This window comes from Asparagus officinalis, chromosome 6 (genome assembly GCF_001876935.1).
Source record: "Asparagus officinalis chromosome 6, Aspof.V1, whole genome shotgun sequence".
In the NCBI taxonomy this organism is placed as follows: domain Eukaryota; kingdom Viridiplantae; phylum Streptophyta; class Magnoliopsida; order Asparagales; family Asparagaceae; genus Asparagus; species Asparagus officinalis.
The window spans coordinates 12,470,426-12,486,878 of NC_033799.1; the positions used below are offsets into that span (position 1 = coordinate 12,470,426).

At 35.0% G+C, this 16,453-nt stretch overlaps 1 protein-coding gene across 1 annotated transcript in view; it reads right to left on the reverse strand.

The window, feature by feature from the left end:
* LOC109845768 (serine/threonine-protein kinase ATM) overlaps positions 1–16,453 on the reverse strand; it is a 107,350-nt gene that overhangs the window by 4,653 nt on the left and 86,244 nt on the right. The window contains exons 57-75 of the mRNA XM_020415037.1: positions 15,130–15,196; positions 14,933–15,007; positions 14,721–14,843; positions 13,518–13,682; positions 13,324–13,422; positions 12,817–12,968; positions 12,516–12,717; positions 12,386–12,433; positions 12,130–12,213; positions 9,400–9,483; positions 7,302–7,382; positions 6,888–6,977; positions 6,740–6,802; positions 4,076–4,216; positions 3,877–3,933; positions 3,685–3,744; positions 3,123–3,217; positions 2,927–3,035; positions 2,165–2,254 (exon numbers count right to left, since the gene is read on the reverse strand). Coding sequence (XP_020270626.1) covers positions 2,165–2,254; positions 2,927–3,035; positions 3,123–3,217; positions 3,685–3,744; positions 3,877–3,933; positions 4,076–4,216; positions 6,740–6,802; positions 6,888–6,977; positions 7,302–7,382; positions 9,400–9,483; positions 12,130–12,213; positions 12,386–12,433; positions 12,516–12,717; positions 12,817–12,968; positions 13,324–13,422; positions 13,518–13,682; positions 14,721–14,843; positions 14,933–15,007; positions 15,130–15,196 — 1,885 coding nt within the window. The remainder of the gene's footprint in view (positions 1–2,164; positions 2,255–2,926; positions 3,036–3,122; positions 3,218–3,684; positions 3,745–3,876; positions 3,934–4,075; positions 4,217–6,739; positions 6,803–6,887; positions 6,978–7,301; positions 7,383–9,399; positions 9,484–12,129; positions 12,214–12,385; positions 12,434–12,515; positions 12,718–12,816; positions 12,969–13,323; positions 13,423–13,517; positions 13,683–14,720; positions 14,844–14,932; positions 15,008–15,129; positions 15,197–16,453) is intronic.

Genomic DNA, 16,453 nt, shown 5'->3' on the forward strand with positions numbered 1-16,453 from the left:
ATTCAAAGTCGTCCTCAATAAGAAAACAATAAAATAATCTCAATGAGACAAATAAATTGGTGAGCTTCTTTAGTGCACTAAAGCTCGCTCCTAGCTTTTATATTAAAAGGTACTAATGTTCAAAATAACCTAGTCATTCCACAGAGCAAACTCTCTGTTTACACTTTACACTTAATTAATCACTGAAACAAAGCATCTTTGAGAAAACTTCCTTCAGGAAAAATAATTCATTTGTAATTGTATAATATGAGTTGCATGGAACCCAATTCGTTCCAGTTCACGGGACGGATAGGGAAGTGTGCTACGCCACTCATTATCGGGTACCAGGGGTAGGCTTATTCAGAGGTTTTGCAATAGTTAAAATTAAGAATTACACTAGGTTCGGTTCTTAAATGTAGGAATTAGAGGTTTTGCAATAGTTAAATTTAAGAATTATGCTAGGTTCGGTTCTTAAATGTAGGAATCAGAGGTTTTGCAATAGTCAAATTTAAGAAATAAGCTAGATGATATCTATAATGGTAAAAGATTCTTGAGAATTATGTTGCAATTAAGTTAAGCTTAAGCATACTTTATTTGCTTAAATTTTCAACTTTTTTGTTTATTCTATTGAAAAAGAGTAATTGTTTGTCAAAATTACATATGAATTATGCAAATGGCACTCAGGCAGTCTTATATAGTAAGGGTACTCTCATGCAAAATATACTTGAATACAAAAAGCAAATAACTGAGATAAACCCGAAAAGACGACCGAATGTCATTTGACTTGTTACCCACTCCTTGAGATGAAAACTAGGGAGTTTCTTTTCACTTTGCTAGGTATCCTTGCTGCCAAGTTATGTCAAGTCAACCCTGGGTGTAAGATTGATTTGTAGGTTTCTAGAAAGGTTCTCTTCTATCCAAAGTTCTGTTTTAGCATAAAGGAGAATTAGGTTGTCAACTGCTGGCACCTAAGTTAGTTGGTAGATTGAGATATCACACAAAGAAGACAACATCCTCAATTTTCTTCTCAATAAATCATCTCTTTCCCCTCCACTTTATTGCTTCTGACACGTTTGGTGGCTTAATTTGATTCTACAAATATTGTTTTGGTATGAAAGCATCAAGTCAAAACTCAAAAGTGTCTTTCATCATGTATGAAACATAGAAGTATAAAACCAGATCTTAAGATTGCTCCTGATCGGTTCCTCCACTTCCATTGACTGCTCGATAGCTTCAAAAGACTACAGAGTACTATTACTTCGACGGCCGAAAGCTTGGCCCCTTCCTTAAGTGGGATAAAAAGTCCCCAATATATTTGACAAAAGGAACGCGGCTCATGTTTAGCGAACTTACACAGATGAACTCTTCAATTCACAGTGATAAAGTTTCTTTTTGATTCTCCAGCTGATGTACCTTTTACAAACAGTTCTCATTATTCTACAACCGGGCAGCACAAGATAGGTTAGTCCCATAATAGCGAGATGGTAGTAGTTAAATATAGATAGACCCCCTTTTTAGGCCATATAGTTTTCTAAGCCTATTAGCCGCCACTAATCAACTTTAGAGAGCCTACTATAGCAATTCGACATAAGAATTCAAGATTAACTGGGGCTGGAATTGAAAATTTAAAATTACAGGCCTGAACTCTCAAAACTTGCAGAGTTTTCGTGTAGTGGAAAGAGTCTTTTGGCACGGCATCAGAGCAACAGGTTAAGGTTCTACTGGTCACGAATTTAATGTCGATTAAAAAAATACTGTCACTTGAGCCCAGGTTTGGCTCATGAAAAGGGCGGTCAACCTGCAAGTGCATGTTAGACTTTATACTTATAACCCACAACCCTCAACACAACTTTGGAGTTTTGGTGGAATGGAAGGGTCATTTGACAACCCCATTGATTGTAGAATGTTCATATGATAATGATGAACATAGAGAAACCATCTCAGCAACAGATAGCATTATACGAAGTATCAGCAAATACAACTAGCATGTAGATAACAAGCATAAAGATCCCTTGACAAGATACAAAACAAGCACAGCCCCATGATAGCATATGGTGGGAAAAAGGAAACAACAAATAAAACATGAATTTAACATCTCAATGTGCACTATAAGTAAACCATAACAAAGGTCTACTAGCTAACCGATTAAGACCAATAAATGATATGTGACTACAGATGAAGATACCTTATATGTGCGTATTCCTAGTTTCCTTCTCCAAGTATCTCGATGATTTTGAAGAAAAGTATTTACTAAACCAAAGAACTGTTCCATAACCTGCAGAAACCTACAATCAATTGCCTATCAATAAGAAATGAAAGACTATTTCACACGCATAAGATCTTGCTGTATCTCAAAACAATTATCATCATTATTTCATCAGTAAATATAGACATCTGAGTTCCCTTATTAAAAAAAGCTTGAAATGAAGTTCAACGGGTGAATCTCATCTTATCTGGATGGAGATGAAACAACCCATTTAGCATAAAACACTTCAACTGTGCAGGGTATCATTTTTCTACCTTTTCATCGTACCACTGTCTTGCAGAGAATAGACTCCTAGACATGCTTTGCATCCAGAATGTACCAAATTGACATTAAAAAAAGGGAAAAAAAGAAAAGGAAAAGGAAAAAAGAGGGGAAAAAACTTCATGACTCCTTGGGGAAAGATGTAAACATGCTGTGAACTACTAGTAGGTTGCAATGTGGTGCACTAAATGTGGGCATATCATAGTGATAAGGTGCACATAGAAAAGGGAAACATATAATCTTCTTAGTGGAGTTGTCACACTAGGAAACTGTAAGAGGTCGGCAGTCACAAATCAAGTGTGTAATGTGACAGAAGATGCAACAAGCCCTTCACCTGGAGTGCCCAAGTACAGACTTGATGGTGATAGAGGAACTATCAATATACTAGAAAATGCACAGAAAAAAGTTTCATAACCATACAGCATCTTGTCGTAGATCATCATTTCCAGATTTAGCTAGTTGGCGATATTTACGACCATCTGAGCCAAAGCACTCAATCACTTTTGGGGCATTTATACCATTCATCACCCTACAAACAATGCAATTGATTAAAGATGTTATCTTCCCTCAAACTCTTAACTCATAAAAGTATGATAAAGTATGGCAAGCTACATACATGACAGAATCTGCTAATCCACTAAAATGTGGAAATGAACCTTCCTTATATTGGCAGCTGTGATCAACTGGAATATTAGCTGTTACAACGGGTACCTGACGATGTTATAAGTACATTAAAATAAGTTGTCATGAAATCATTACAGTTAATGTATTACCACTCACTGCAGTTAACGTGTGATAAGGAAAAATCCTTCAATTGGTAAAAGGACAATAATGATGAGAAAAGGCACACAAATATTCCAAAAAAAAAAAAACGGGTAATTGTTGTCATAAACTTTCGGGAAATTTTTAACTCGCACAACAATAACTGGTTACAATCACGAAGGATTATTTATTGACGAGTCTATTTCCTAATCAAGCCAACATATAAAAAACATGCTCAAGACTGGATAAGTAATGATATAATAAAATCAAGAACACAAAACTTTACATATTTCACATCCAATGTGTTTAGGGCTCAGTCAAAGAGTAAACAGTTGACTGGACCATGATTCACTTGCATAAGTTAACAACCTTAACCATTCTTTACAGGAAAGTTTCCACTTGGACAGAATTCTTACAAGTTCAAGTTGTCGAAGACTGCGGACATCTCTTGGTAGTGGTATTCTTTTGTTAGTTTCCTGCTCACATGATTATTGACACAGACTCAGAATTAGCTATAACATAATTTAACCAGGAATAAAGTAAAGCGAGTGCATCGCGTTTGAGTAAAAGAGCATGTATATTGACATTAGAGAATAGAAATAATTGACCTCCTTTTTCGTCTCTAGCTCGGCAAGCTTTATATATATCTCAACCATTTGTTTCATCTACAAGGCAAGCAATATCATTACGCCAACAACCAAATATTAGAAAAGAGACAATAAAGAAAACAGAAGAAATGGAAAAATAAAAATAAAAAACATAACCATAAATGATTAAATTGAATGAACAAGATAATGATTGGAGTACCTGCCGCAATATTGCACCATGATGGGCTGATAACTCATTCAGAAGATTCTCTGCAGCAAGTTTCTTGTCCATGTCGACAATGAACGAATTTCTACTTCTCTGCTTATCTTTGATGCGATCACCATTTGCAAGAGCTAAAAGCTAGCAAGGAAATACCACTGCTAATAAGAAACTACAAGAGGAGAAAATAGACAAATACAAACACACATATTCCTGATCAACAAAGAGGTATCAGTAAGCTCAAATTGTACTACTTGGGCACATGTCTATTTACATTCAACAAATGAACATTTACAAGTACCTATATTTAACTTGGACATTCTTGAAGAATGAAAAGTCTGCTGAACTACATACGGCAGTTTGCTTATTGGAAGTGAGATCTTGTAAGGGATCATAGTGATCACTAACCAGATAACTGGCAAGATGATTTTTCACGGGACTTTTCAGTGAATATTCATGCAAGTATGTGAACCAGTGCATAGCAAATAGCAGCAGAGAGACAACCATGTGTCATCTACAAGAAGTATGTAGTAAAGCATGGAATTAAATTAGCAAAGTCAATTAGTTCCAAGATCTTCTTCTGGCCTGTTGGTCGACATGAAAGTTGGGCAAACAAAACCGGGTTCACTGCATGTCAAGTATTGGTTCAGGTTCATAAGTAAAGATGGTAATGATGTAGTTATACTATTATTTCAAAGGGGCTGTTGTGACTAGGAACTAGTGTGCTCTGTTTAGAAAGTGGAGATATTTCACTCATATATTCTTCTGTCATATCTGGTTGAAAAACTTAAAGTCAGATATCAAGAGAGAAGAAGATAAAGTAGTAATCTGCAGGCATCGAAGTTTATTAGTTCTCTCCCCTCCTTTTCTGGATATTGTCTGCTCTGATAAACCAAATAAGTCTGCATGGATTTAACGTCTGTGTTTTACTCTTATATTTATTGTTGTTCATGGGGATTTGTTTGCTCTGAACACACATGAAGCACGCCAAACCCAACAAAGTTATACCATACAGTTCGGACTTAGATATTCATTGAGATTGCTCTGGGGTATGAAGACTAATGCATTTAGACACATTATGCACTAAACTTCCCATCATTAGAATTTTAAATAAAGCTTGTCCTTTGAATGAACATCATCAGCAGTCTTTTTCATTCTAACCCAAGGAGCAGGACTTGCAACGAGACAAGATTGCACCTAGCTTTTGATTGATTTGTTAGGGAATCCATCTCCCGTAAGGCATGAAGGCTGTTTTCCACTAAATGCACTGTATATAATCACTTTAGTGGTACTCAAAATTTGAGAATTCAAGACATTAAGACAGATTTTGGCAAACCAAAAACATATTATCTAAATGCGTCACATCCATCTTTAAACTTCTGTAGCATCAATACTAATTGAAGAAAATCAAAGGAAGTTATCTTAAAAATGGCAGAGATTGTGCTTTCTCAAATCTGTCTGCCACCTATCAGTGCAACATTTACAAAGTACTAAATTCAGAAACAAAAGAGTTCCATTTTAAAATCCTTATAAGCTACATGCACATAATTTGGAGTCCCTCAGCTCTACGTGCATAACAAAACAAAACGAAAAAAAAGAAGAAAGAAAGAAAGAAGAGGCTCTAACAGGGAAATTTTAAGTTGACATTGCAACCAATGTTTTAGATGTCGGATATCGGGTTCTTGGACAACTAAAATCCATGTCGAATAGCAGAAATTAGGTATATGACAGGAGATATGTACCAAATATTGGATTGCCAATATTGGATGGTGTGAATATGTATAATATAATGTTCTAAATGCAATCTAAGAAATTAATAAATTCTATAGTCTAAATATACAAAAAAAGTATAACATATGGTGTTTAGTGTCACTAACCGATTGTAGAAACTTGATTCTCGATCACACATCTTGAAACCATCCAAGTGATGAGGCCTAAGGACTGAAATCAGTGACTGAGAGGGAGAGGGGCAGACCAAGGGGGAGAGAGAGAGGGGAAGAGAAAGATGGAGACTGAGAGGGACAGGGAAAGTGTTGAGAGAGACTGAGAGAGAGAAAAAACTGTAAAGGAGAGACTTGTTGGGGGGGGGGGGGGGTAGAGAAGAGAGTCTTGAATTTGGGGGCGTTTTTCCTTACTCGAAAAGTGATGACGAAGCTCTGGAGAAGATGAAGCCCTAAATGAGAGAGAGGATCTTTTGTGATTGAGTAATTGGGTCGGGTTGGGTCGAGTTGTTAAATTTTATTGCAATTCAAAACCCATTAACTGCCAAAATTTCCCAAGAATTAAGAAAGAAAGAAATCTGCCGCTTTTTCAAAACTGAGATTGTGTCCAACATATCCGCTTCGACCCGATATATCCCCGACATATTCCCCAAAACGTCATTCGACATATATGGCTCCATATTATGGAGGTTACGGCCCCAATCCGACATGTTAGCCGCCATGTCTGACATTTAAACACTGATTGTAACATTATAATTTCTGCTACACTTATTTCTTGTACAAGGTTCATAGTGTGGCTTATAGAGATCAATATAACTAGTTGCAATTCATTTCCCAATGAAAACAAATAGGATATAATTTATAGTGTTTGTAAATGGGTATAAGAACTAAACTAAATCAATGATATAATTGATAAAAAAATTGGGTACCACGTCTTCAATACCTGAAACAGAGTATGATATGGATGATCAATGGCCATTTTCTTCAAAAGAGAAACTAATGCAAGCTGCAAAATACACACTAACTTAATTCAACAAAAGTGTCTTACATTTGTTCACAAATGTAGGATACGTTTCACTAAAAAATAGTACCTGGAAACTATTTGATCCCTGTCCATCTTTTGAACTACCAAGTCTTGAAGCAATTTGATATACCAATGGTATAAACTTGTATGACTGAACCTGTAAACCCACCATATACTTACCATCAAAAAGTAACATAAAACAAAGTCAAGGTGAACAATGAAACTACACACACACACCCCACACATCCACACGAGCGCGCTGCGCACGTGCTCGCACACACGCCCGCACCCACACACACACTCAAAGTTATCAAGGATGAATGCCAAAGGAATTACAAGAATACTTAGAATTGTAAGAACGGGGAGCAATATATTCCCATTTCTAGACATGTCACATGTGTCCATATATATAATTCATACACGCCCAAACAAACACACCAAATTTCAGTTAAAAGGGTAATACTCAGAGCTGTTGCCCCACCTCCTTCACTGTGCTATGCATTGCCTTTACCACGCTTTGTCTTGTATAGAGGCTGAACCATAAGGAAACAAGTCGAAATACCTGCATCATATATTTTTGCACCAGTGACTCATCAAGCAAGTAGTATATTGTAACATGAACAGAGAATATGTCTGAATGGTAAAAAAGAACAATATGTTTCTGATACGTAATTGGCACTTATTTCTTATGCTCTACATAACGATACTTTTTAATAAGAAAGAATAAATGTTTTCAAGAAAGCTTCAAATTCTAATTTGTAAATCCTAAGAAATTGGCTCATTTTTCTTAACACCTGTTTGATTATCATGATCTAAGGATATGGAACTTCCACATATTGACTGTGGTTCTCTCAACATGGTTCCCTATTTTATACACGTTGAGAATATTCAACTTCAGATTGAAACTTTATTCATTGTATCAACATAAAATATGTGATGTAAGTTGGCATATGAATTTAAAACTTCTGTTATTATTTCCTTGTGTTAATCTTTCAGCTAAATCTAATAATAAGAAGATTCTTCAGTAAAGGGAGAACAAGAAGTAAGAACGTGCATGTCAATTCAATAAGCATAATAAGTGCCTTACATACCCTGCTTATATTACGGCTAGAAGTGCTTACATCTATTTCATACAAGAACGTGGTAAATCTCGAGATATTTCTATTTTTTGTTGTTTCTAATTATGCTAACTTCGATTACTAATTTTATTATGTTCTTTCATTTCTTCGCTAATTATGTGGATACCATATCTTCTGAACATGTCATATGACTCACATCGCTACCCCTTAAACAGGTGGCTTTGTTTGCTCTATATGCCAAGTTGCCAACTAGTTGGCAGCATCATATTTGACCTTTAACATCATCTATATGACCATTGACATCTTTGTGCTAACTTGCTTGTGCACAATAGTCAATATAGAAAATATCATTAAAGATAGCAGTGTCAATCTGAATTAACAGAGATCCATTAGTATATGGGTTGAGTCCAGACATGCTAAAGCTAAATCAAAAGAATAATCTACCCATTCACATTTCAAAAGCACACTCCTCCAAACAGACATACATACATCTTAACTGTCACAAAGAACTTGGCAGGAAAGAGTTTAAACATCCTGGCGAGGAAAGTTATGGAGGATTGCAAGTATTCTATGTATAAGTACCATGAAAGCTGAAGGATATTCACTAGAGGAGTGTCCTACTAAGAAAAGGCATGCAATCATGATAAATTTCTTTAGTGAGCCCCTCACCCTTGATGATACCATATATTATGAGTTTTGAAAATCTCTGGTCCAACAATGTAGTTATTCCAAAGCAGCGATATATTTCTGGGACAGCATCTGTTAGTCTGCCACTTGAAACTAGTTAACTTGTTAGATTGACATATTCTAATTTTTTTAATAGGTTCTTCTTTCATATGTATACATAGTTTTGTTTGCTACTTTCAGGGGTGCTGTAATCTCCACAATAGTTCCTTTTAAGATCAATACATGGTCAGCATTCCTTTAACTATATATAGCCAGTACATTTTTGTATTGAATAAATTATAAATAGAAGCTGATAATTATAAATAAATAAATAAAAATCAGTTCGTTGGATGTCCCCATGTTCACTAGGTGTTAAAAAGAACTCAGAACGGGTAAGACCAGCTTTCTTAATATCAGTGTTTGGTTTAACATCAAATGATGGGTTATGTTTCTGCTAAGATAAGTTCAGTCCATAAACTTGGATAATCAACTATTACACTAAATAAAGCAATATTATTCTTGAAACTTGCAACTGGACATTGTTCATACCATATATGTTGAAAGTATTTCACCTTGAAAGAATACGACACATTTTATCATTCTCATTTATCCACTAAATTAAAGTTAAAATTCTCTTAAAGTTCTATCAGAAAATGATGAATGAAAGTAATTCGCTTCTCAACTTATTTTGTTGTATCCCATCCTTGCATTTAGTCAAAAGGTGAAGTGTACAATATGTGAATACAAGTATTACCATCAAGTATTTGTAGTTATATAGCAGAAGATTGGAAACTCTGTACAACAGATCATGAATCGCTGAAAATAAACATTTACCACCCTTAGGTCGTATTTGCCACCTATGACAAGACAATGCTCGTATCCCTCCAATGCGAGACTGAGGAAGCTGTCTCTGTCATCCTAATATGTTGAAGAGTTTGATGTTAAGAAATACATGTCGAAATCATGTCAAAAAGTAAAGAATTAACACTTCATCAAAGACTTTCTTAACAAAATCTACTTGGCAATCGATGTTTACAAAGGTAGCTAAAACATTGTGCTGAAGCGTTCCTGAAGCCTTGCAAGGAAGAGATGCAATATCAATTATGACATCCAAAGGCATGATTATCAGTTAGCCCTAATTTTCACGGTTCAAACCCATTGTGTAACTGTGAGAATGAGAAACGCAGAAGGGTAATATAATGTTGAACTGAATGTGTCAATGGCCTGATACTTTGACCATGAAAATATTTGGTGGTAGTTTATCTCCTCTAACCGGATGCAATTTCTGTTTGTCCAAAAAAGTTGAGCTTTCAATAAAGAAAGTCCATAGAATGAATTGCTTTGTTTAAAAAACAAAAGAACATATAAGATGTGCCTTCCATAAGGTTGCCCAAATATAAATTTTCAAATTTATCAAGATCTTTGAGGACAAAGATTAGTGTAGCACATGCTGTGAACAGTAACAAGTCCAAAGAAAACTAGGATGAGCAAGGGTATTACATAAACCTGTACGAACACTAGATGAACATGTGATAAGAAACACAGCAAATGAGGGAGAACGTATAACTATAAGGACCTTACTGGTGTCTTTCCAAAATGAATATCTATAGTTTTATACAAAATGAGTAACTACAAGATGAAGGTCAATTAATTAGTTATTATAATTTGAGACCTTTCATCAAACAAAGCACTCACAGTTGTGTTGACTTGGCATCTTGCTCAGCATGACCTAAGAAAGCTTGAATTCATCACTTCCCAACCATTTAGCTTATATTGAATTCATCACTTCCCAACCATCTAGATTATATTGAGTTTGTCCCTGATGAAACTAATGCTATGCATATGAGACCATTAACTAAACACAAGATATGCTTTAATGCTATACTTCTGATGTGGGATACGGATAAAAAAAATAAAAAATAGCTTAAATTGAATTTCCTAGTATACACTACTAGACTATGCAATTGGTAATGATAGATTAACAGAGTGAATCTAGTTACATGTTAATCTTTGACTGTCATGGCCTAAAAAAGATTGAATTCAGCATTTCCAACCATCATTCATATACTGCATGCCTTATAGCATAGTACCAGACAACGTAATCAATAGCGATATTAACAGGCTGGATCACATTAAATATTGAATAATGTTACAGAAGGCGCTAGACGGACTAGGCGTTTGAGCCATCGCCTAGACGCTTAGGCGTTTGGCTATTTTTTAAATTATTTAATTATAATAATTGATAAAAATATGTATTAAATTCATATAAATTTGTAAAAAAAAAGATAGCAATCATAGATCCACAATAAACCATGCATACTTAAATACTAAATAGCCAAAATAATAACTAACAATGTTATAGAAAGTGCTAGGAGGCCTAGGCGTTGGACCCGACACCTAGGAGGTTTTTCTTTTATATTTTATAATTGATAGTAAATGTCAATGTTATAGAAAGCTTAGGTGCCGAAATGGTTGCTAGGCGGATTTTTTTCTTCATTTAAGTGGTGGTCAAGGTTTTGCTGAAGGCCGAAGGAGAGAGTGGAGGTGTTCATATTTGGAGGTTAAAGGTGTTTGGAGGACGTGGAGGCTGCAACACAGAAAATCATGATCAAAGCCTAAAGTGTGCAGTCTACGTAAGCAGACAATATTCCCCTAAATACTCCCAAAATCTAGGTGGGCAGCCTAGGTACTGCCCAGCCGCTAGGCGCTAGTTAGGCGGCCTAGGCGTACACCTAGACGGGCTAGGCAGAGGCTTTTTAAAATAATGATATTGAAATTGTAATTACTAGCCAAAGGGCTTCATATAGCTATATGAGATTGTTCTTATCTAATTACATGTAAATATCATGTGCTACATTTCCTCTTACATATCTCATAAGCAGAAGTGTTTGCATAGACTAGAAATGAACACCCATTATTTTCTGTAAGTGAGATCTTTAACTTAAGTTTCTCAACAATACCTAAATTCTTTCTGTCATGAAAGTTAAACAAGTAGAGAAATATCCCTTACTTCTAATACAAATCCCAAATGCTGTAAATTATTTGGGCTTGGATAAGTCCTTGAGTTCCAATGAATTTTTTCACAGAATTATGTTACTAGCATATTAACTATGAACGCCCAAAAAAATAGTTTAGTATATGCTAGTTGATTATGTTCTGTTCATGTTAATTTACAAAATTTCTTAAACAATGACTAAGTCACTAAGTTTGATGCTTTGACTTGACATGCAGTTGAAGGTAGGCTCATAAGTAGCGCTACAACTTAATCAACTAGACATTGAATGTGCCAATAATCCTTAGAGAGGAATATGCTACTAAATGTCTGAATATTGATATCCTGAATTGAAATGACTTCAGCGGTGGAACATGCTGCATAAGCAGGAAGGCCTGCAGAAACTCTATGAACTAAAAGCACTGCAAGATAAGCAATGCAATCTTTTTTTATTTATAAACAGTGCAATCTTATTTGCATGAGACGCAGAATTACAGGAACATTTAGTTGAAAACACGTTTCTAGAACTTGTCAAAAAAATGAAGCACAAATCCACAAATATAATAGAATACCTCCAATTTTTCAGCCTCTTCTCTGTCCATGGTAAGCTGTTTTTGTAGCTCTTGTATTTTTATTGAGTAATCTGTCTTATCTCCCTGCAAATCCCACACTTTTAATAAAATTAAATAACAATGAGCATTTGATTTCCATCTTCAGTAGGATATCTTATTTCCCAGAGTAAAAATTATCACTGACAAGCACCAATACACTAACATTAATGATAGTTTACAGAAAAATAAATGCAAAAGAGCTTTCTATAACACTTGCCTTTGTGGAACCCTTCAGTCTTCTGATCAGTGCATCAAGCTCTTTTGTCTGCAAAAAATAATCATTAAGAATGGTCTGAGAAGAGAGAATAGAAATTGAAATTATAAATTAATAAGGACTCCTGCAATACCTTGTGCTTCCTCAACCGCATAGCTGCTTGCCATTCGTTAGACGCAAGTCTTTCTTCATAGCTTTTAAACAAACCATCCGTGTAGTGTGCAAGCTGGAAGTAAGTTTGACATTGTCTTGACATACATGTTCTATCTCTACTCTTGTTTGACTCGATAAGTTCAACAGAATGTTTAAGGTATTGCTCTAATATAGTTCTTGAGCTACATAGTTAAAAAAGACACAATTAGACAGTCAACACTATTGTTTTATGTTACAGAATATTTCGTTATACGAAAGCAGAGCAGGTAAGTAACTATTACTTGCTAGAACAAGTTTCTGCTAGCCACTTCCCAACCAAACGATATACACTAGACGCTAATTCTCTCATCTGATAATTTGATAAGATATATCTTGCGAGACTAATAGCCATCTCATGCTGACCTTGAGCTCGTAACACTTTAGCTTCTTCAAGCTGCAAATATCACAAAGAAGAATAGACATTGTACATGATTACTCCTAGGCATTTAGAGAAACTAAGAGCAATTTAACGAAACACATAAATTTTTAGGCACTTATTGAGACACTCAGGAATTTTCCTCATAATTAATTCTATTATTGAATGCTTATTGTAAATAAAAAATACAAGTTAATCAAAGATCCAATATGATAGAATTGTGAGAAGTACAGATATGCATATGTAAAGTTCACAACTATGTTGTTACAGATCAAAAAACCAAGAAATCATTAAACGATTCAATATTACTTTTAAGTACGACTGAATAAATATGGAACATAACATTACGAAAGTTAACAGTTATCATATTTACCCTTCCAAGGAAATAAACATGTGAAGTCTGCAATTCCGGTTGACATAAGAGTTGCTTAAGCTCATGCAAAGCAGCAGTTGCTAGAGAAAACCTGGAACCCTGAAGCCCAAATACAAAAATATTACCAGATGGAAGATCCTTCATAAGAATCCTCATAAGAATCCACTAGCTCTGAAATTAAGCAAGATGGCAACCTTGCGAAGGGTGGAAGCAGACTGCAGCAAATGTTCCGCCATCGATTCCTTGCATCCTAAAATTTGAAGCATAACACGCCTGAATGCAATGAAAGGTTCCAACAAATTCATATGTAGTTGTGCCTGTCTTAAAATGCAGCTCCAAACTGCATCCAATGACTCCATCTGCATCCATAATAATTAGATAAGCTATAGGAGCATACAATTTATATGACGTGGCATAAAATTTATATGCAATATTAAAAATTTTCGTCCCCATGTGAGGATTATGATAACAAACTACGAATCTAACAGAGCATAACAACGTAAAACCAATATTCTTTTCCACAGCTACTGAAAAAGGACAACTAGTAGATCTTAAGAGGTGAGAACAGACAGCCTTCATGGAATAGTGGAGCATATTTATGAAAGGCTATCAATTGAAAGCAATGAAAAGGACTTCCGATAATTTTTGAAGCAAATCAAGTTATAAACACCATATATAAGATGCAGTCTCTGAATTGTCGCCAAAACGAGCCAAATTTTGTATCTTTCACTCATGAGAGGTAACAAAATAAAGATCACAACAAAAGGGAAATTGCTTGTCTGCCAAGTCTTATCAGCAGGCAGCATGTCCAGTTGTAGAATATATGACCAATTTGGGAGTATTAACTATAAACTTTATCTATTAAGACCAACCGGTATACTAATAGCCAATATATTTTATGAGGTTAACTCAAAAGGTCGTACAGCCAAGATCTCTAAGTTCTACAATAGAAGCTGGCTCGAAATCTCAATGGAATGATTTCTAAAAAGCTATTGCAGTTGAGTATTTAAGTAGTCATTTCTCCTTTCATACTTAAATGCTCTTTACCATTTATGTAGATTCCATGCTTATTTCCATGTGTATATCATATAAAGACTAGACTATCTCTTTTCCGTGAATTCTTCCTTTCTACCTCTTCTTTTGCACAAGAATCACAAACCCAGATTCTGAATTTATTTTCACGTAAATTACAAATTAACATTTCATGTTTCATTTTCATTCTTCTTCTTTTCTAGCCTTCTTTTCTGTCAGCAACAAGCAAAGCAAGAGTCTTTTAGAGTCTTTTCTCTTTCTTACACACTGTCCTGTCCTCCTCGGGCTACACATGATCCATATACTTGCTAAAAGTGTTGATCATATTTGTATATCATATTGAATGAAGATGGAAGAAGAAAAACCTGGACTTTTGTAGGAATAATAGGATCAAGAAACTTCTTCTGAGGCTGTAGATCGGATCTTTCTTCCGTTTGTAAAACTGGCTTCCAATGTAAGTCCCAAGCCATACCAAGATGGTCTAACATCTGCATTTGGCAGGATATCAGATAAAGCATTGTAGTTAATGATTATATGCAGATATTTAAAAAACTAATGGGCTATACAGATGGATTACCTGAAGCCTAACTATAGTAGAATAAATATGTTCAGTACTCTCCCTGCTTGTGTTAGATATTGAAAGAACAAGCTCCTAAATCGAATATCACACACAACATGAAGAATAAATCAATAAAAGAACATAAGATGTCAGAAGAAAATTGTCAATACAACACCAAACAAATTGGCAGAGAGAAATGGCTGTTATGCTCTCACCTTCTTTGAATCAGTAAGGTTTGTGCAAAACTCACCAGCATCTCCTTCTTGCAAAGCTCTCAAGCAACTGTTTTCATTTCATGCAAAACAGATATGAATCATATTTTTAAAAAGAACTACAATTTTATTATAAGGAACTAAGCCAAAACCTTGATATTCTCCATCTAAATTGAATCAGAAAGTCAAAATTCACTACAAGAAAAGTGGACTACATTCACCTGTTGGAAAAACAACATCCTACTTATTGTTCAGTTGCACCATTGAACTATGACAATACAGTGCAACAAAGAGTTAATACATACCCTTGTTTGAGAAAACTTAGTTATCTAAAGGAAAAGATAATTATAGTTTCTGTTTGATGCTACATGTGCCAGTCATCAGTATCTACACTGGGAATGATAAACGTAAGTAACATTAATCCAGTGAGAAAGAGATCTGACCAGAGATGGTGTCATTTAAGGCCTTCCAATCAACACATCTGCAGATTTGGAATAACAATTCATACAACAACAAAGCCTTTATCCTATAATTCTGAGGTCGCCTACACGAATCCTACTCTTTCATTCAGTTCTATTATAGGCCCATAAGATAACTATTATAACCTATAATTCTGAGGTCGGCTACACAAATCCTACTCTTTCATTCAGTACTATTATAGGCCCATAAGATAACTATTAACATATCCTTTTTAATTGCTTCTAACCAAGTTCTTTTAGGTCTACCCCTAGTCGTCTTTGCCCCATGAACTATAATCTTATCACTTCTACTAACTAGCACATTATGTCGTTTCTATTGTACCTACTCAATCAATTCTCTCTCATTTTATCCTAAATAGAAGAATGCACTCACTGTCTTGTATCTTTAAGTGTCTCCCCACAAGACCATCATAACATTCTCATTTATACTACACTAATTTCTTGCACATGTTTTTTAATTGCCAAACATTTTGAGCTATAAAACATAGTAACATAGTTGGTCTTCCAACTGTCTTGTGGAATTTTTTTCTCCAATCTCATAGGTAATGTACAGACACATTAGGATTGAAAGCGCTCCATTTTAATTATGAAGATTTGATTCAACGAACCACATCATCCTCAATATCACCGTTATGACGAACAATTGGTCCTTACATAACTACTCATCATATAAAATATAGGCATATTGTAGCCTCATTGATGCAACTTCGTGCAAAGAAACCATTATAAATAGAATACATGTAAACATACAAAATTATCTCTATGCTAGAACTGATTAGGAGTGATTTTGATCAAGATATTGGATCCTATGGACATCAAAATTTTGAAAAAAACAACACAAACACATG